The sequence below is a fragment of the Oncorhynchus clarkii genome, chromosome 12 (assembly GCF_045791955.1).
Source record: "Oncorhynchus clarkii lewisi isolate Uvic-CL-2024 chromosome 12, UVic_Ocla_1.0, whole genome shotgun sequence".
NCBI lineage: Eukaryota > Metazoa > Chordata > Actinopteri > Salmoniformes > Salmonidae > Oncorhynchus > Oncorhynchus clarkii.
This window is the reverse complement of record NC_092158.1, coordinates 13,190,422-13,210,935: the sequence shown is the minus strand read 5'-3', so window position 1 is coordinate 13,210,935 and position 20,514 is coordinate 13,190,422. Positions and strand designations below refer to the sequence as shown.

At 41.5% G+C, this 20,514-nt stretch overlaps 1 protein-coding gene across 1 annotated transcript in view; it reads left to right on the top strand.

Annotated features, from left to right (window-relative positions):
- The first annotated feature begins 7,350 nt into the window (after positions 1-7,350).
- Positions 7,351-20,514, top strand: part of LOC139422726 (tyrosine-protein kinase JAK2-like) — a 66,613-nt gene continuing 53,449 nt past the window's right edge. The window contains exon 1 of the mRNA XM_071174034.1: positions 7,351-7,654. Within this exon, the coding sequence (XP_071030135.1) occupies positions 7,594-7,654 (61 nt within the window). The 5' untranslated portion in view covers positions 7,351-7,593. The remainder of the gene's footprint in view (positions 7,655-20,514) is intronic.

Sequence of the window (20,514 nt, the reverse complement as noted above, 5' to 3'; positions counted from 1 at the left end):
TGTTTTGCAAGGAGGAATGGGAAAAAATGTCAGTCTCTCGATGTGCAAAACTGATAGAGACATACCCCAAGCGACTTACAGCTGTAATCGCAGCAAAAGGTGGCGCTACAAAGTATTAACTTAAGGGGGCTGAATAATTTTGCACGCCCAATGTTTCAGTTTTTGATTTGTTAAAAAAGTTTTAAATATCCAATAAATGTCGTTCCACTTCATGATTGTGTCCCACTTGTTGTTGATTCTTCACAAAAAAATACAGTTTTATATCTTTATGTTTGAAGCCTGAAATGTGGCAAAAGGTCGCAAAGTTCAAGGGGGCCGAATACTTTCGCAAGGCACTGTATGGAGATTCTAGTAGTGGGATGATATAGGTTGCACACAGGAGGATATTTTTCTTTGTTGAGATCATTTCCTTTTGATTTTCTAGACACATGTAAAATGTTCGTGTTTTGATTAATTTAATAGAGTGAGTTAGATCTGCTTTATACAAAATTAGCATACACCCTGAGTCCCTTCCCTGTTTCACACCTGGCAGTTTGGTGGATGGGACTACCAGCTCTCTGTAACCTAGAGGGCAGCCAGTGGATTCATCTCCTCTAGAGGTCGACCGATTAATCGGAATGGCCGATTAATTAGGGCCGATTTCAAGTTTTCATAACAATCGGAAATCGGTATTTTTGGGTGCCGATTTGCCGATTTTTTTTGTGTGTTTTTGTAAATAAAAAATAAAAAATGTATACCTTTATTTAACTAAGCAAGTCAGTTAAGAACACATTCTTATTTTCAATGACGGCCTAGGAACAGTGAGGTTAACTGCCTCGTTCAGGGTCCGAACAACATATTTTCACCTTGTCAGCTCGGGGAACCAATCTTGCAACCTCACAGTTAACTAGTCCAACTCAATAACGACCTACCTCGCTCTCGTTGCACTCCACAAGGAGACTGCCTGTTATGCGAATGCAGTAAGCCAAGGTCAGTTGCTAGCTAGCATTAAACTTATCTTGTAAAAAACAATCAATCATAATCACTAGTTAACTACACATGGTTAATGATATTACTAGATATTATCTAGCGTGTCCTGTGTTGCATATAATCTGACTGAGCATACAAGCATACAAGCATCTAAGTATCTGACTGAGCGGTGGTAGGCAGAAGCAGGCACGTAAACATTCATTCAAACAGCACTTTCGTGCGTTTTGCCAGCAGCTCTTCGTTGTGCGTCAAGCATTGCGCTGTTTATGACTTCAAGCCGATCAACTGCCGAGATGAGGCTGGTGTAACCGAAGTGAAATGGCTAGCTAGTTAGCGCCCGCCAATAGCGTTTCAAACGTCACTCGCTCTGAGCCTGTGGTTGTTTCCCTTGCTCTGCATGGGTAATGCTGCTTCGATGGTGGCTGTTGTCATTGTGTTGCTGGTTCGAGCCCAGGGAGGAGCGAGGAGAGGGACGGAAGCTATACTGTTACACTGGCAATACTAAAGTGCCTATAAGAACATCCAATAGTCAAAGGTATATGAAATACAAATGGTATAGAGGGAAATAGTCCTATAATTCCGATAATAACTTCAACCTAAAACTTCTTACCTGGGAATATTGAAGACTCATGTTAAAAGGAACCACCAGCTTTCATATGTTCTCATGTTCTGAGCAAGGAACTGAAACGTTAGCTTTCTTACATAGCACATATTGCACTTTTAAAACACTTTGTTTTTGCATTATTTAAACCAAATTGAACATGTTTCATTATTTACTTGAGGCTAAATTGATTTTATTGATGTATTATATTAAGTTCAAATAAGTGTTCATTCAGTATTGTTGTAATTGTCATTATTACAAATAAATAAGTAAAAATCGTCCGATTAATCGGTATCGGCTATTTTGGTCCTCCAAATATCGGTATCTGTATTGGTGTTGAAAAATCATAATCGGTCGACCTCTAATCTCCTCTATACCATGTTTATTGTAGGATGACAATGTCTTTATTTCTAATTTCTTTGGTGAAGTCCAGGTTCCTGCTCTTTAGGCCAAAGGCAGATGACCTCAGTCCTGGGATTTTCCAGGATGAGATAGTGAAGGCTTTGTGTTCCATAAAGTGTCCAATGTTGTTAGTCGTGTGGTTTGGCCTCCACAGTAAGTGTGAGCAGAGCCTACTAAGCATCTGATACATGTCTCTCTCTCTCTCTCTCTCTCTTGTTCCACAATATCATGTTTCAGTCTGTTCTTTGCATAGATTAAAGCTAGAGTCCTTAATTGAAACAATAACAAAGCACACACCAAACCTCTGTTTCGGTAAAAGGCTGAGGAATGGGCTTGGAGAAATGTAGCCACTCTCAAATTCATAGCGAGAGCTATGGATGCAAGGACTGATCATCCATGATATAAAATTATAGTTTTAACCATGTTTTATGCAGCCTTTGTTTACTTTTATGTTGTTTACAAACGTTTGTGTAAAAACAGCATATATTTCAGGTTCTGGTGGGGTACGACAGTTGAACTAAGCTCACAATGCTTTTATAAGTTACATTCCTCAAGAATAAATGGGCAAATATCATTCATTTATAAGTTCAAAAAGTTATGTCGCAATGAAAGATTCTAGCTTTAAGGCATACTTCAAATAATTGGATTTGGGCCAAGATGTGAGCACAAACACACCTTTGCTTTCCTGCCATTACTTGCTTACTGTGTGTGTGTGTGTGTGTGTGTGTGTGTGTGTGTGTGTGTGTGTGTGTGTGTGTGTGCATGCGTGCGTTTGTGTGTGTCTCCATCCCATCATTCATTCTAAGCCTATGATGAATAATGCCTCATTGAGCCAAGCATGTCTGGGCTGGATGGGTTTAGTCCACCAATGAATTCAAATGGGAATTCGCACAGTAGTACACTGTAGTCCTTGTTAGTCCACAGGGCATATGACTGACTACTGCTGGGAAGAGAGTGGAAATAGGAGGAGGGAGGAAACGCCACATGGAAACTATCATGACCTTGGTTTCACAATCTGGCTCTGAGACAGACAGACACACCATTTTGACACTGGTTAATCGGTCCACAATCTGGCTCTGACAGACAGACACACCATTTTGACACTGGTTAATCGGTCCACAATCTGGCTCTGAGACACACAGACACACCATTTTGACACTGGTTAATCGGTCCACAATCTGGCAAAACTGTCTTCACTTATTTGGTTGCATGTCGGGGGGAAAACCACACACCAGAACAACCCAGTAGCAACAAGAATCCTTATGTTCACCTTGGTGGGCTGACTGGGAACAGTCTTTGCTGTGATCAAAAGAAACTTAGTCAAACGTGTGGGGGAAGGTTGGTGTTGATGTGAGTTAGAGAGTCATAATGGTGTGTTGTCATGACATCCAACGGTGTGCTGATAGAGAGTCATAATGGTGTGCTGGTATCACAGAGGTGTTGGTTGTCTCCCTGGGTAAACCATTTGGGGCGGCAGTGTAGTCTAGTGGTTAGAGCATTGGACTAGTAAGATCAAATCCCCGAGCTGACAAGGTACAAAATCTGTCGTTAACAAGGCAGTTAACCCACTGTTCCTAGGCTGTCATTGAAAGTAAGAATTTGTTCTTAACTGACTTGCCTAGTTAAATAAAGGTAAATATTCAGTTTGACATATCATTCAGGACAGTGTTTTATAGTGTAGTAGGGGTTATATTGTGTGTTGCGGTGGAATTAGGGTGGATGTGTGGGACATGATGTTGTTCCCATAGGATTCCCAGAAGTACTTTCTCCCCCAATGTGAAGTTGATAGTGTGGGAACAAGGTTGATTGCAAATCAGACCGTGTGTAGTGCTTTGGCCACTTGTGTAGTATGAGTGTGTGACGGTGCTATGAAGTATATCGTTCCTTATGAAAAATGATGATATATATTGTTATTTATGATAAATGATGAGGTATATTGTTCTTTATGATAAATGATGAGGTATAGAGTGCCACAATATAAAACAATTTAGGTCTCTTACGATGAAATAACCATTTGCCCTTACGTTAAGGTACTACACAAACAAACCACCTATTTTTCCTGTAACAAAGCCAACAAGTACATCGAAGTTTAACATTTTCTGTTCTGACAATCAGTCAAATGTAAGCGTGGTCTTTGATCTATTTGTGCCAGATAGATAACGTCTATGTATAGCCTACTCCCATGTTAACATGGCATGACAACAATCATACAGTAGGACTTGGCAAAATTGCATAAACAGATCTAGGATCAGGCTAGCAAAATGTTGATTCTCTGCACTGTTCCATTCCGTCCCCTGGACTACACACTAGCTCAGTGGTACTCATTGCGTGGCCCGCAGGCCGCATGCGGCCCACTTTCCCTTAATTTGTGGCTCGCTGTGATTTTCCTGTTTTCCATTCATAATACAATTTCAATTCAATGTGTTTAATGCAGGCCTGAATTACTTAATTGAATATATATATTGTTCCCTGGATGGCAGATAGATGGCAGTATAGCACAGCTGGTGAACAGAAAGGCCTAAATAGAAAATTTGCCGAAATAGAACGCAACTGCTCTGTAATGGTCGTCGTATGAAGAAGGTGAGGACCAAAGCGCAGCGTGGTAAGTGTTCATATCTTTTAATTAAGTAATAAATCAGAACAAAACAATAAACGACCAACGAACAGTCCCGTAAGGTGAATGACAAAAAAAACACTAAACAGGAAAATAATCACCCACAACTCAAAAGTGAAACCAGGCTACCTAAATATGGTTCTCAATCAGGGACAATGATAAACAGCTACCTCTGATTGAGAACCATACCAGGCCAAACACAGAAATCCCAAAACCTAGAAAAAGGAACATAGACAACCAACCCAACTCACGCCCTGACCATGCTAAAACAAAGACATAATAAAACAACTAAGGTCAGAACATGACATGCTCAGCTACAGCGACCGACACATATCGGTTTGCTACTAGCTAATTTTGCAGTCTTGTCGACATGGATCGATTTATTGTAAAAGGAAACGGAAATCTATTGACAAGGAAAATGAGGGGGAAGAGCTGGAGAACAACGTGACAGCTGTGAACGAACAACCACTGGAGAACCAGGAAAATCACTAGCTAGATAACGTAGCTAACATGGTTCTGGTGGCTAAGAGAAGAATACGGTCGATTCAAGAAGAACACAGAAAGTTCCAAGTGAAATGGACGGACAAGTATTTTTTTGTACTGCATGATGGGACTAGCTCACTTTGTTTTATTTGCCAGAAGGCAGTAAAAAAAAAAAATTAGCAAATTTAGAGCGACATTTCCAGTCACACCATGCCTACTTTCACGAAACATATCCACCACAAAGCAACCACAGAAACAACAACATAACTCAACTCAAAAGGACAACAACAAATGATAGACAGATCTAGCACTGTTGCAGAGAAAAAGACAAGAGGCAACATATGAGATTGCTTGGATACATGTGAGAAACAAGAAGGCCTTCACAGACGCGGAGATTGTAAAATAAAGTTTTTTGGCCTCAGACAAAATATTGTATGCTGATTTCACAAACAAGGAAGCTATTTTTTCTGAAAGCCCTTGTTAAATTTTTTGCTGATAATAATAATAATGACTGGTCAAATCTGGCATCTGTGTGCACTGACGGCACCCAAACATGCGAGGGAAGGAGAAAGGACTCATAGGCCTGATGAGAAAGAGAGAGGATATTCCCCAATTTGCTACGTTTCATTGTATCATTCATCAGGAAGCACTTGTGGCTAAACTCAAAGACTGTGACTTACAGAATGTGATGCAGCAAGTGGTGGGCGTGGTGAACATTATTATTGCGAGGGCACTGAATCACCGGCAATTCTGCCAGTTGGTGGAGGAATACCAGACTTGATATTTCACAATGAGGTGAGATGGTTGTCTTGTGGGAGATATTTGGATAGATTTCTCTCTCTCCTCCCTCAATTCCGTGAATTTGTTGCAAGCAAGGGGAGAAATGAGCCAGAGCTGGATAATCCACAGTGGATATTCAAGATGGCTTTTTTAACTGACATCACCTGCCACCTGAACACTGAGTCTCCAGCTCCAAGGGAAAGCTAAAACTCTGGGAAAAAATGCTGCATTTGGTCACAGTATTTCAAAATAAAATCACCACACTGTTCATACCTGACAGTTTCCAAAAACTTAGCGCAGTCACCACATCCAACCCAGACATACAGCAACATTTTAGCTATGATGCATTTGTGCGTGATGAGTTGGAGTTTGAGTCAAAATTCAAGGATATCATGGAGTACAAGGAGTTTTAACATCATTGAGAACCTCTTTCATGTGCCAGTGTTATCTCTGACCACAGCCATCACCGCCCCCTGTCCTGACCGTGCTGGAATAGAGAGTGAGATGGAGCTGCAGGAAAATTATACATTGCAAGGTGAACTAAGGTGTTACCCATTTACTGAGTCCTGTGTCAGATACAGTGTATCCATTTCTGAAGCATTTTCACTCACCCTACTGAGGTAACCCTTAATATCAATCAAATCTAATTTTTAAAGCCCTTTTAAAACTGTCAAAGTGCTGTACAGAAAACCAGCCTAGGTGTGGCCAGTTCTCTTCTGGCTGTGACGGGTGGAGATTATAACAGTACATGGCCAAGATGTTCAAACGTTCATAGATGACCAGCAGGGTCAAATAATAACCACAGTGGTTGTAGAGGGTGCAACAGGTCAGCATTTTAGGAGTAAATGTCAGTTGGCTTTTCATTGCCGAGCATTCAGAGTTAGAGACAGCAGGTGTGGTAGAGAGAGAGAGAAGGGACAAGGTAGCACATCCGGTGTACAGGTCATGGTTCCATAGCCGCAGGCAGAACAGTTGAAACTGGAGCAGCAGCACGACAAGGTGGACTGGGGACAGCAAGGAGTCATCAGGCCAGGTAGTCCCGAGGCATGGTCCCAGGGCTCAGGTCCTCGGAGAGGGGAGGGAGAGAATTAGAGGGAGCATGTTTAAATTCACACAGGACACCGGATAAGATGGGAGAAATACTCCAGATATAACAGACTGACCCTAGCCCCCCGACAAACTATTACATGTGATGTGTGTATGTATATATTTGTGATTTGCTGTAGGTCAAATCAATTGCATGTGCTCGATATTTGCTCTCAATTGTTATTGGAAGAAAAAGTACAACAAATTAAAGATATGTGCAACCCTCTGAATGATTCTCTCAACCCAAAGTGACTCCCTTACAACAAAATAGTGAGTAACACTGCACTAGCCAGTCATTACACATACGTTTCCACTCCTCAGACTGCTGGACTGTTCTGTAGCTACACATATCGCACCCTTCCTTCTCCCTCCACAACAGTTTTCCAATGAAGTTTGCAATGACATTTCCACTTAAAATCGTCCTCTCCTCCTTTGAACAGTCGTCACGTCCGGTTCTCGTTGCACGAGCAGTTCGAGTCTTCCAATGATCGGTCTGTTGCGGCATTGCCTTGTCAGTTAGTTGACTATTACATTTCACAATCGAGGTATAGGCACGTTTAACGCCTTACTGGCTTTTAATGAATGTGACACAAGGAGCCGACATGAATGGTGAAGCACGCGGACTGTAACCTTAGCGGTCTTGATTTCTGCAAAAGTCATGTCATTCGGAACAGCGACAACCACGATATTCAAAACGGTAACTGTTGGGCAACATTCACGTAAGTAAACGCACAGCTGCTGTCAATCGCTTATCCGTTAGCTAGATAAATTAGCTGACCAGAAAACTAGTTTAGTCCTCTTCACTTGCTACAAAGAACTTGTACAGCAGGTGGTTAGCATTAGCAAGTGAGGCTGTTTTCAGTACATTTTTTATTAAGGAATTTCAAGTAATAAAAGGGGATTTTATTTTCTATTTTCTTCAGTGATTCACTGTGACACAGTCAGTCTCAGTATGAACTGCATGCAAGCACAAGTGCCGCCCACACACTTGTCAGTTTTCAAACAGAGGCGCTACATCCCGATACTTCTGGGGAAACGCATTGCGAAACTGAGAGACATTGGCTGGGTTTCCTAAAAGTATCGTTGTACTAAGATCATCCATCGAAACTAGAGACGATCTTAGTACTACGATGCTTTTGGGAAACCCAGCCCAGGGGTGTATTCATGACTGAAACCGTTTTATTACCAAACGAAGAGTCACCTCAGAGGTATATTAGGAACTGGAGAATGTTTCCAAGATGTCCAACAATTGTTTAAGGTAATCTACTCAGGTTTGCATACGCGGATAAACGTACAGTCAATATGTGATGCATCCGATTTACAGTGCATTCGGAAAGTATTCATACCCCTAGATTTTTTCCACGTTGTTACGTTAACCGATTTAATACATTTTAGAATAAGGCTTTCTCCAGTCTACACACCCACATTGACAAAGCTAAAACAGTTTTACAACTTTTTGCAAATGTATAAAAAAAAAAAGTATCACACTTTCATATGTATTCAGGTAGTTATTAAAGTCTTGGGTATGACACTACAAGCTTGGTACACCTGTATTTGGGGAGTTTCTCCCATTCTTCTCTGCAGATCCTCTCAAGCTCTGTCAGGTTGGATGGGGAGCATTGTTGTGCTGCACAGCTATTTTCAGGTCTCCAGAGATTTTCGATCCGGTTCAAGTCCGGACTGTGGCTGGGCCATTCAAGGACATTGAGACTTGTCCCGAAGCCACTCCTGCATTGTCTTGGCTGTGTGCTTAGGGTCGTTGTCCTGTTGAAAGGTGAACCTTCACCCCAGTCTGAGGTGCTGAGTGCAGGTTTTCATCAAGGAACTCTCAGTGCTTTGTGCCGTTCATCTTTGCCTTCCTTGATCCTGAGTAGTCTCCCAGTCCCTGCTGCTGAAAAATATCCCCACAGCATGACGCTGCCAACACCATGCTTCACCGTAGGGATGCTACCAGGTTTCCCCCAGACATGATGCTTGGCATTCAGGCCAAATAGTTAGATATTGGTATCATCAAACCAAATAATCTTGTCTCATGGTCTGAGTCTTTAGGTGCCTTTTGGCAAAATCCAAGTGGGCTGTTGTGCCTTTTACTGAGGAGTGGCTTCCATCTGGCCACTCTACCATAAAGGCCTGATTGGTGGAGTGCTGCAGAGATGGTTGTCCTTCTGGAAGATTCTCCCCAGAGGACGCTCTGGAGCTCTGTCAGAGTGACTATCGGGTTCTTGGTCACCTCCCTGACCATGGCCCTTCTCCCCTGATTGCTCAGTTTGGCTGGGCAGACAGCTCTAGGATGAGTCTTGGTGGTTCCAAACTTCTTCCATTTAAGATTGATGGAGGCCACTGTGTTCTTGGGCTCTTTCAATGCTGCAGAAATGTCCCCAGATATGTGCCTCGACACAATCCTGTCTCAGAGCTCTACAGAAAATTCCTTTGACCTCATGGCTTGGTTTTTGCTCTGACATGCACTGTCAACCTTATATAGATAGGTATGTGCCTTTCCAAATCATGTCCAATCAATTGAATTGACCACAGGTGGACTCCAATCAAGCTGTAGAATCATCTCAAGGATGATCAATGGAAACAGGATGCACCTGAGCTCAATTTCAAGTCTCATAGCAAAGGTTTTGAATACTTATTCAAATAAGGTATTTCTGTTTTTTATTTTTAAAACATTTGCAAACATTTCTAACAACCTATTTTTCGCTTTTGTCATTATCGGGTATTGTGTGTAGATTGATGAGGGAAAAATTAATTATATCCATTTTTGAATAAGGTTGTAACGTGTCCTCTCTGGAGCATGAAATCGAGAGCTCTGCTGGCTGACCACTGAGTAGCAACCTAGTGGTGCCAAAAGCCCTGAGCCTGGTTTCCTAAAAGCATCTTAAATATGCGCTATACTAAAATTCTAGTAGTCCGCCTAATTTCTGATTATGACACAAAAACAAGCAATTTTAGTGTCATTGTGCAATCTAAACCGCTGTGACATTTTTTTCCATAACCCCAAATATTGTATTTTCAGCTGTTTAAAGCTGGTGTACAAAACTGAAGTAAAATAAATTAAACTCAAGAACAGGACGCATAGGACAGATCTACTTCTTCTAAGACTTGCGTTTAATGAGATGGACATACAGTACCAGTCAAAAGATTGAACACCTACTCATTTAAGGGTTTTTCTTTATTTTTACTATTTTCTACATTGTAGAATAATAGTGAAGACATCAAAACTATGAAATAACACATGGAATCATGTAGAAACCAAAAAAGTGTTAAACAAATCTAAATATATTTTATTTTAGATTCTTTAAAGTAGCCACCCTTTGTCTTGATGACAGCTTTTCACACTCTTTGCATTCTCTGAACCAGCTTCACCTGGAATGCTTTTCCAACACTCTTGAAGGAGTTTCCACATATGCTGAGCACCTGTTGGTTGCTTTTCCTTCAGTCTGCGGTCCAACTCATTCCAAACAATTTCAATTGGGTTGAGGTCGGGTGGTTGTGGAGGAAAGGCCATCTCATGCAGAACTTCATCACTCTCCTTCTTAGTCAAATAGCCCTTACACAGCCTGGAGGGGTGTTTTGGGTCATTGTCCTGTTTAAAAACAAATGATAGTGCCTCCTGAGTGGCAGTGGCGTAAGGCACTGCATCGCTGTGCCACTAGAGATTCTGGGTTTGAGTCCTGGTTCTTTCGCAGCCGGCCGTGACTGGGAGACCCACTGGGCGGCGCACATTTGGCCGCCCCATTTGTATTTCATATACCTTTGACTATTGTATGTTCTTATAGGCACTATAGCATTGCCAGCCTAATCTCGGGAGTTGATAGGCTTGAAGTCATAAACAGCGCAATGCTTGAAGCACAGCGATGAGCTGATGGCAAACGCAGGAAAGTGATATTTGAATGAATGCTCTGAGTCTGCTGCTGCCTACCATCGCTCAGACTGCTCTATCAAATATCAATTCATAGACTTAATTATAATAATAATAAACACAGAAATACGAGCCGTAGGTCATTAATATGGTCAAATCCAGAAACTGTCATTCCAAAAACAAAACGTTTATTCTTTCAGTGAAATACGGAACCATTCCATATTTTTATCGAACGGGTGGCATCCCTAAGTCTAAATATTGCTGTTACATTACCCAACCTTAAATGTTATGTCATAATTATGTAAAATTCTGGCAAATTTAATTACGGTCTTTGTTAGCAAGAAATGGTCTTCGCACAGTTCGCAACGATCCAGGCAGCCCAAACTGCTGCATACACAGAACGCAAGAGAAGTGACACAATTTCCCTAGTTAAAATACATTCATGTTAGCAGGCAATATTAACTAAATATGCAGGTTTAAAAATCTATACTTGTGTATTGATTTTTGGAAAGGCATTGATGTTTATGGTTAGGTACACATTGGTGCAAAAACAGTGCTTTTTTTGCAAATGCGCTTGTTAAATCATCACCCGTTTGGCGAAGTAGGCTGTGATTCGATGATAACATGCACCACATTGATTATATGCAATGCAGGACAAGCTAGATAACTACACATAGTTGATTATTACTAGTTTAACTAGTGATTATGTTAAAGATGGTGATACAACAATAAAAATGAAAAAACATGTTTTTTTCATTGTATTATCTAAACCAGATCTATTGTGTAATATTCTCCTACATTCAATTCACATTTACACCAAACTTCAGAGTGTTTTCTTTCAAATGAAACCAAGAATATGCATATACTTGGTCCTCGGCCTGAGCTACAGACAGTTAGATTTAGGTATGTCTTCAGGCGGAAATTGAAAAAAGTAGGGGGATAGCTGTAAGAGGTTAAAACCTGTTATGGCTGCGATCCCCGTACTGGGACCAACATCAGGGGAAATTTCAGAGTGACAACTAAAAATACAACTTCGTAACATTAAACATTCTTGAAAATGCAAGTGTCTTACATCCTTCAAAAGATTAGAATCGTGGTAATCAAACTACGTTTTCCAATTTAAATAGCTATTACAGAGAACAAATCCCATGCTTTTGTTTGAGAAGAGCAATCAACAACAGAAACTTTTTCCGCCATGACAGTTTTTACACATTCACATCTGAAGGTAAAATTATGACTTACATTCTGATATCTTGCTCTTATTTCTTTTCCTGAGGGTCCCAGTGATCAAATGAAGTGCCGTTTTCTTTGATAAAATCAATTTTTATAGCCTAAATCGAAACATTTTGTAAACCGTTTGTGCCGTGAATTCCATCTCTATCAATTTTTTACGGAGCATTCGACGTGATTCCCCCCTGTAAACAATCGTTTATCTAGTCATGGTTGGTTTCAGTGCATTCCTCTGGATGTTTGCAACACAGCCAAACCTCATTGTTTTTTTTGCTCGGAGTATTGACCGAAGTGAGCTGATTTGAAAACAATAATAAATGACTACCTTACGCACCAATAATTTTAGCGAAGCTTCATTGATTGACTATATTTCTGCCCAATGACCACTGATCTTCTTGAAATCTAGCTGTGTAGATAGCCAATGAGCTGAGGTAAACGCCAGTATGTAATGGTTTGGGGTTGGACCACAATTCCTTGTTTGTAATCGCACGTGCAGGGAACTCCATTCTCGCCTTGACGATCAGAGGAGTTGCTGTAAGGCTTTTTACGCGCAGCTATATTTCGGAAAGTTGTAGTTTCAACAATTTCATTGAAGAGATCATGGCTAATAAATCAGGTAAAGCAAAGTCTAAAGTGAAAGTGAGAGATTTTTTTGTTTGAGGAATTTTGGAGTGTTATGATTCAAACGAACTGAGGAGCTGTTTCTGCAAGGACAGGATGTACTTCTGGACGGGTAAGTTTTTTTTTTTGTTACTATGAAATGTGTAGTGTGTGTGTGTGTGTGTGTGTGTGTATATATATATACACACACACACACACACAACAATGGGCGGAGTTGAATGGAACAGCACTTCGCCTTAGGGACTGTTCCCTCTGCTCTATACAATACATATCGGTTTATTTTATGTGATGATAAAAGGCTCATACAATACACATTTTTTTAAATGTTTTCTTTCACAGTGATAGTGACTCCGACTGGGAGCCCCCGGTGCCAAGCTGCCTGCTCTACCTGTGCCCCCAGTGGTGTTCATATGCCACAGTTCATTACTGCAGGCATGACTGTGCCTCAGGGCCAAAAGGGCACAGCATGGAGGCGTCGTTGTGTTCTGTGTCGCATGAAATGCACCACTTGTTCAGTTTGCCTCTGCTTTACATCAGAAAGAGACTGCTATGGGACATGGCACAGGCAGCAAAATACTGTGACGAGGACTTCCAAGGGGTGTACTGTTTTTTATTTATTTTATATATATTTATTTTCTAATATTTTTGTAAACATTTTTTGTTGTGTGTGTGTGTTAGAATTGTTTTTAATGTGTTGCATATAGTTATTTACACTGTTGTGTATATAGTTATGTCATTTCACCAATTTGGCCACTTGGGTACATTTGGGCAACTTGTGTGGGACACCTGGGTGACTTCATGCTAAATGTCATGTAGCTCACCCATTCCTGAAGTTATCAGTCTGAAACTTTGCACACCTACAGTTGCCCTCTTGTGTTATCCATCAAAATGATCTCCAGCATCCTATCTGACTGTGTGGCTATTCTAGTACATGTGAAAGATGATACTACAACAATAAAAAACAGAAAACGTATGCTCTTTCTTTCTCTTTTCTTTCACCAGATCTACTGTGTTATATTCTCCTACATTCAATTAACATTTCCACAAACTTCAGAATGTTCCCATTCAAATGATACCAAGAATATGCATATCCTTGTCTCTGGGGCTGAGCTACAGGCAGTTAGCTTAGGGTATGTCTTCAGGTGGAAATTGAGAACAAAGGGATGCAGCCATAACAGGTGAAGAACACATTCTTATTTTCAATGACTGCCTAGGAACAGTGGGTTAACTGCCTTGTTCAGGGGCAGAACGACAGATTTTTACCTTGTCAGCTCAGGGATTCAATCTTGCAACCTTACGGTTAAGTAGTCCAACGCTCTAACCACCTGCCACACGAGGAGCCTGCCTGTTACGCGAATGCAGTAAGAAGCCAGCTAGCATTAAACTTGTAAAAAACAATCAATCAATCATTCATAATCACTAGTTAATAACTACACATGGTTGATGATATTACCAGTTTATCTAGCGTGTCCTGCGTTACATATAATCGATGCGGTGCGTATTCGCGAAAAAGGACTGTTGCTCCAATGTGTACCTAACCATAAACATCAATGCCTTTCTTAAAATCAATACACAGAAGTATATATTTTTGAACCTGCATATTTAGCTAAAAGAAAGGTTAGAAGGCAATATTAACCAGGTGAAATTGTGTCACTTCTCTTGCGTTCATTGCACGCAGAGTCAGGGTATATGCAACAGTTTGGGCAGCTTGGCTCATTGCGAACTAATTTGCCAGAATTTTACGTAATTATGACATAACATTGAAGGTTGTGTAATGTAACAGCAATATTTAGACTTAGGGATGCCATCCGTTAGATAAAATACGGAACGGTTCCGTATTTTACTGAAATAATAATAAATGTTTTGTTTTCGAAATGATAGTTTCCCGATTTGACCATATTAATGACCTAAGGCTCGCATTTCTGTGTGTTATTATGTTATAATTAAGTCTGATTTGATATTTGATAGAGCAGTCTGACTGAGTGATGGTAGGCACCAGCAGGCTCGTAAGCATTCATTCAAACAGCACTTTCATGCGTTTTGCCAGCAGCTCTACGCAATGCTTCAAGCATTGAGCTGTTTATGACTTCAAGCCTATCAACTCCCGAGATTAGGCTGGTGTAACCGATGTGAAATAGCTAGCTAGTTAGCGGGTTGCGCGCTAATAGTGTTTCAAACGTCACTCGCTCTGAGACTTGGAGTAGTTGTTCCCCTTGCACTGCAAGGGCTGCGGCTTTTGTGGAGTGATGGGTAACGCTGCTTCGAGGGTGGCTGTTGTCGATGTGTTCCTGGTTCGAGCCCAGGTAGGGGCGAGGAGAGGGATGAAAGCTATACTGTTACACTGGCAATACTAAAGTGCCTATAAGAACATCCAATAGTTAAAGGTATATGAAATACAAATGGTATAGAGAGAAATAGTCCTATAAATACTATATCAACTACAACCTAAAACCTCTTACCTTGGAATATTGAAGAGTCATTTTAAAAGGAACCACCAGCTTTCATATGTTCTCATGTTCTGAGCAAGGAACTTAAACGTTAGCTTTCTTATATGGCACTTTTACTTTCTTCTCCAACACTTTGTTTTTGCATTATCTAAACCAAATTAAACATGTTTCATTATTTATTTCAGGCTAAATTGATTTTATTGATGTATTATATTAAGTTAAAATAAGTGTTCATTCAGTATTGTTGTAATTACAAATAAAATAAAAAATATCGTCCAATTAATCGGTATCTGCTTTTTTGATCCTCCAATAATCGGTATCAGCGTTGAAAAATCATAATCGGTCGACCTCTAGTTTCTATGCAGGTGCATGTTTATCAATCATTGGAAGAAGCAATTTCATAAATTCATCAACATTTATTTTTACTGCTCTAATTATGTTGGTAACCAGTTTCTAATAACAATAAGCCACCTCCGGGGTTTGTGATATATGGCCAATATACCACAGTTAAGGGCTGTTAAGCACGACGCAATGCGGAGTCATACCCATGACTCTGTGTTTTGTCATACTCATGGTATACTGTGTTATAGCATTCAATGCTCGAACCACCCAGTTTATAAATATTTATATACTGTATATCACACCTTTTCAATGAGAATTTGGTCAGGTGGCCCGAGAAGTTACATATTGTAGTTTTAAGGCTATGTTCATTGTTAGCATCATTAAATCTCTGAGCTGCTTCCCAAAACCATTGTTACTAAAGTTGCTCGTTATTTAATGACCAACTCGGACCACTCCTAGAACAGCCAAGTATGTCGTTAAATGCCCCCCCCCCTTCCGCGTCACTTATCACAATCTCCACTAAACACAAAATCAAGATGTTTATCTGTGATCGCTGATAACTTCAGAATGAATGTGACTGACTACAAATACAGTTGCCCATTTATTTGCATAACAAGTGAAGGGTATAAAGACACTTCCCATGAAAACCGTGATTACTGTGTTAAAAGATAAATACAGTATAGACTACAAAGACCTATATATTTGAATGATATTAAAATCAGTTTCATGTTAATTAGTTAGCTAAATAAAACTATCTGTACGCTACTCTGACATTTTTGCCTCGACATAGCCTATTTCATGATGTTTAACGTGCACAATTATGTGCCAAATCTTGATTTAATACATTGTTATAGGGTAAATATTAGAATAAGCCGCCTCAATATTTGTAGCCATACGTGATATCTCTCTAGGAGCTGATCCGTCGTCATTATTGTGGAATTATTGTGGAATAATTCTAATGTTAAGGTAAGATTGGAAAGGGAGAATGCTGATCTGAAAGCAGTGCTTCCTTTCTTTCGATCATATCAATCGCTAGGTGCCTCAACAATGCACCTAGCAACATTGTTGAGGCACTTGTTGTCTACGTGATATTTTGGGAAGCGCATGTTACATCTTTGGCCGTTGTAGGAAAGATGTATCGTTAAAACACTCGTAAGCCTAAGTTCCATTGCTATTGGAAAACTTCCCTAGTCTGCCCTAGAAAGCTGATGTAAATTACGATTGACAGAACGGCCCAAGACATTTTTGGCCCCTTGAAGTATCTATAAAAAATATATATATATATTTTGGCCTTACCGCTATTAGCCCATACAAACGCATTGAATAACAGATAAACTACAGAGAGTCCCAAAAAAGATCTAAAGGAGGTTTGTTCTGAAGTGTCTGTCCTATATCTGAGAGATATAACAAAGATCAGGAAACAATTTTTTTGGGACATGTAATTTAACCTGCTATTTTTGTCACTTAACAGTCTCCATATACAGTACCAGTCAAAAGTTTGGACACACCTACTCATTCCAGGGTTTTTCTATATTTTTACTATTTTCTACATTGTATAATAATAGTGAAGACATAAAAACTATGAAATAACACATATGGAATCATGTAGTAACCAAAACAAGTGTTAAACAAATCAAAATATATTTTATATTACAGATTCTTCAAAGTAGCCACCCTTTGGCTTGATGACAGCTTTGCACACTCTTGGCATTCTCTCAACTAGCTTCATGAGGTAGTCCCCTAGAATGCATTTCAATTAACAGGTGTGCCTTGTTAAAAGTTCATTTGTGGAATTTCTTTCCTTAATGCGTTTGAGCCAATCAGTTGTTGTGACAAGGTAGAGGTGGTTTACAGACGATTGCCCTATTTGGTAAAAGACCAAGTCCATATTATGGCAAGAACAGCTCAAATAAGCAGAGAAAAACGACAGTCCATTACTTTAAGATATGAAGGTCAGTCAATCCGTAAAATGTCAAGAACTTTGAAAGTTTCTTCAAGGGCAGTTGCAAAAACCATCAAGCGCTATGATGAAACTGGATCTCATGAGGACTGCCACAGGAAAGGAAGACCCAGAGTTACCTCTGCTGCAGAGGATAAGTTCATTAGAGTTACCAGCCTCAGAAATTGCAGCCCAAATAAATGCTTCAGAGTTCAAATAACAGGCACATCTCAACATCAACTGTTCAGAGGAGACTGCGTGAATCAGGCCTTCATGGTCGAATTGCTGCAAAGAAACCACTACTAAAGGACACCAAGAAACACGAGCAATGGACATTAGACCAGTGGAAATGTGTTCTTTGGTCTGATTTTTGGTTCCAACCGCCGTGGTGTGAGTGAATGGATGATTTCCGCATGTGTGGTTCCCACCGTGAAGCATGGAGGAGGAGGAGGAGGAGGAGGTGTGGGGGTGCTTTGCTGGTGACACTGTCTGTGATTTATTTAGAATTCAAGGCACACTTAACCAGCATAGCTACCACAGCATGCTGCAGCGATACGCCATCCCATCTGGTTTGGGCTTAGTCCCGCTATCATTTGTTTTTCAACAAGACAATGACCCAACCCCCCTCCAGGCTGTGTAAGAGCTATTTGACCTAGAAGGAGAGTGATGGAGTGCTGCATCAGGTGACCTGGCCTCCACAATCACCTGACCTCAACCCAATTGAGATGGTTTGGGATGAGTTGGTTTGCAGACTGAGGTAAAAAAAAAAAAAAAAAAAAACAGCCAACAAGTGTTAAGCATATGTGGGAACTCCAAGACTGTTGGAAAAGTATTCCAGGTGAGGCTGGTTGAGAGAATGCCAAGAGTGTGCAAGCTGTCATCAAGGCAAACGGTGGCTACTTTCAAGAATATCAAATATAAAAACTGTGTAACACTTTTTTTTGGTTACTACATGATTCCATATGTGTTATTTCATAGTTTTGATGCCTTCACCACTAGCCAAATTGTATCTATGATCGTATGCGATGTATTTATTTTATTTTATATGTTCTATTTGTATCTGTAAATTAAAAAATTATATCAAGCCACACCTGGCCATGATTACTGACACCTGTGTATCCTTTGACACTATATAAACTAGTGGCCCGCAGTGTTTGTCATTGTACCCTGATGAAGACAGCTTGTTTGTCGAAACGTTGGTTATTAGGTAATTCAATTATTGCATCTGAGCTCCTAGAGTGTGCAACTCTCCTTTTCTTTTTCAAATGTTTTACTAGCCAGCACCTCACCTAAACAGGTGTTTTACTCCGCTAGCCAGCCCCTCGCCTAAACAAGTGTTTTACTCCGCTAGCCAGCACCTCGCCTAAACAGGTGTTTTACTAGCCAGCACCTCGCCTAAACAGGTGTTTTACTCCGCTAGCCAGCCCCTCGCCTAAACAAGTGTTTTACTCCGCTAGCCAGCACCTCGCCTAAACAGGTGTTTTACTAGCCAGCACCTCGCCTAAACAGGTGTTTTACTAGCCAGCCCCTCGCCTAAACAGGTGTTTTACTAGCCAGCTCCTCGCCTAAACAGGTGTTTTACTCCGCTAGCCAGCACCTCGCCTAAACAGGTGTTTTACTCCGCTAGCCAGCACCTCGCCTAAACAGGTGTTTTACTCCGCTAGCCAGCACCTCTCCTAAACAGGTGTTTTACTCCGCTAGCCAGCACCTCTCCTAAACAGGTGTTTTACTCCGCTAGCCAGCCCCTCGCCTAAACAAGTGTTTTACTCCGCTAGCCAGCACCTCGCCTAAACAGGTGTTTTACTAGCCAGCACCTCGCCTAAACAGGTGTTTTACTCCGCTAGCCAGCCCCTCGCCTAAACAAGTGTTTTACTCCGCTAGCCAGCCCCTCGCCTAAACAAGTGTTTTACTCCGCTAGCCAGCACCTCGCCTAAACAGGTGTTTTACTAGCCAGCCCCTCGCCTAAACAGGTGTTTTACTAGCCAGCCCCTCGCCTAAACAGGTGTTTTACTCCGCTAGCCAGCACCTCGCCTAAACAGGTGTTTTACTCCGCTAGCCAGCACCTCGCCTAAACAGGTGTTTTACTCCGCTAGCCAGCACCTCTCCTAAACAGGTGTTTTACTCCGCTAGCCAGCACCTCTCCTAAACAGGTGTTTTACTCCGCTAGCCAGCACCTCACCTAAACAGGTGTTTTACTCCGCTAGCCAGCACCTCGCCTAAACAGGTGTTTTACTCCGCTAGCCAGCACCTCACCTAAACCGGTGTTTTACTCCGCTAGCCAGCACCTCACCTAAACAGGTGTTTTACTCCGCTAGCCAGCCCCTCGCCTAAACAGGTGTTTTACTCCGCTAGCCAGCCCCTCGCCTAAACAGGTGTTTTACTCCGCTAGCCAGCCCCTCGCCTAAACAGGTGTTTTACTCCGCTAGCCAGCACCTCGCCTAAACAGGTGTTTTACTCCGCTAGCCAGCACCTCGCCTAAACAGGTGTTTTACTCCGCTAGCCAGCATCTCGCCTAAACAGGTGTTTTACTCCGCTAGCCAGCACCTCGCCTAAACAGGTGTTTTACTCCGCTAGCCAGCACCTCGCCTAAACAGGTGTTTTACTCCGCTAGCCAGCACCTCGCCTAAACAGGTGTTTTACTCCGCTAGCCAGCACCTCGCCTAAACAGGTGTTTTACTCCGCTAGCCAGCACCTCGCCTAAACAGGTGTTTTACTCCGCTAGCCAGCACCTCGCCTAAACAGGTGTTTTACTCCGCTAGCCAGCACCTCGCCTAAACAGGTGTTTTACTCCGCTAGCCAGCACCTCGCCTAAACAGGTGTTTTACTCCGCTAGCCAGCACCTCGCCTAAACAGGTGTTTTACTCCGCTAGCCAGCACCTCGCCTAAACAGGTGTTTTACTCCGCTAGCCAGCACCTCGCCTAAACAGGTGTTTTACTCCGCTAGCCAGCACCTCGCCTAAACAGGTGTTTTACTCCGCTAGCCAGCACCTCGCCTAAACAGGTGTTTTACTCCGCTAGCCAGCACCTCGCCTAAACAGGTGTTTTACTCCGCTAGCCAGCACCTCGCCTAAACAGGTGTTTTACTCCGCTAGCCAGCACCTCGCCTAAACAGGTGTTTTACTCCGCTAGCCAGCA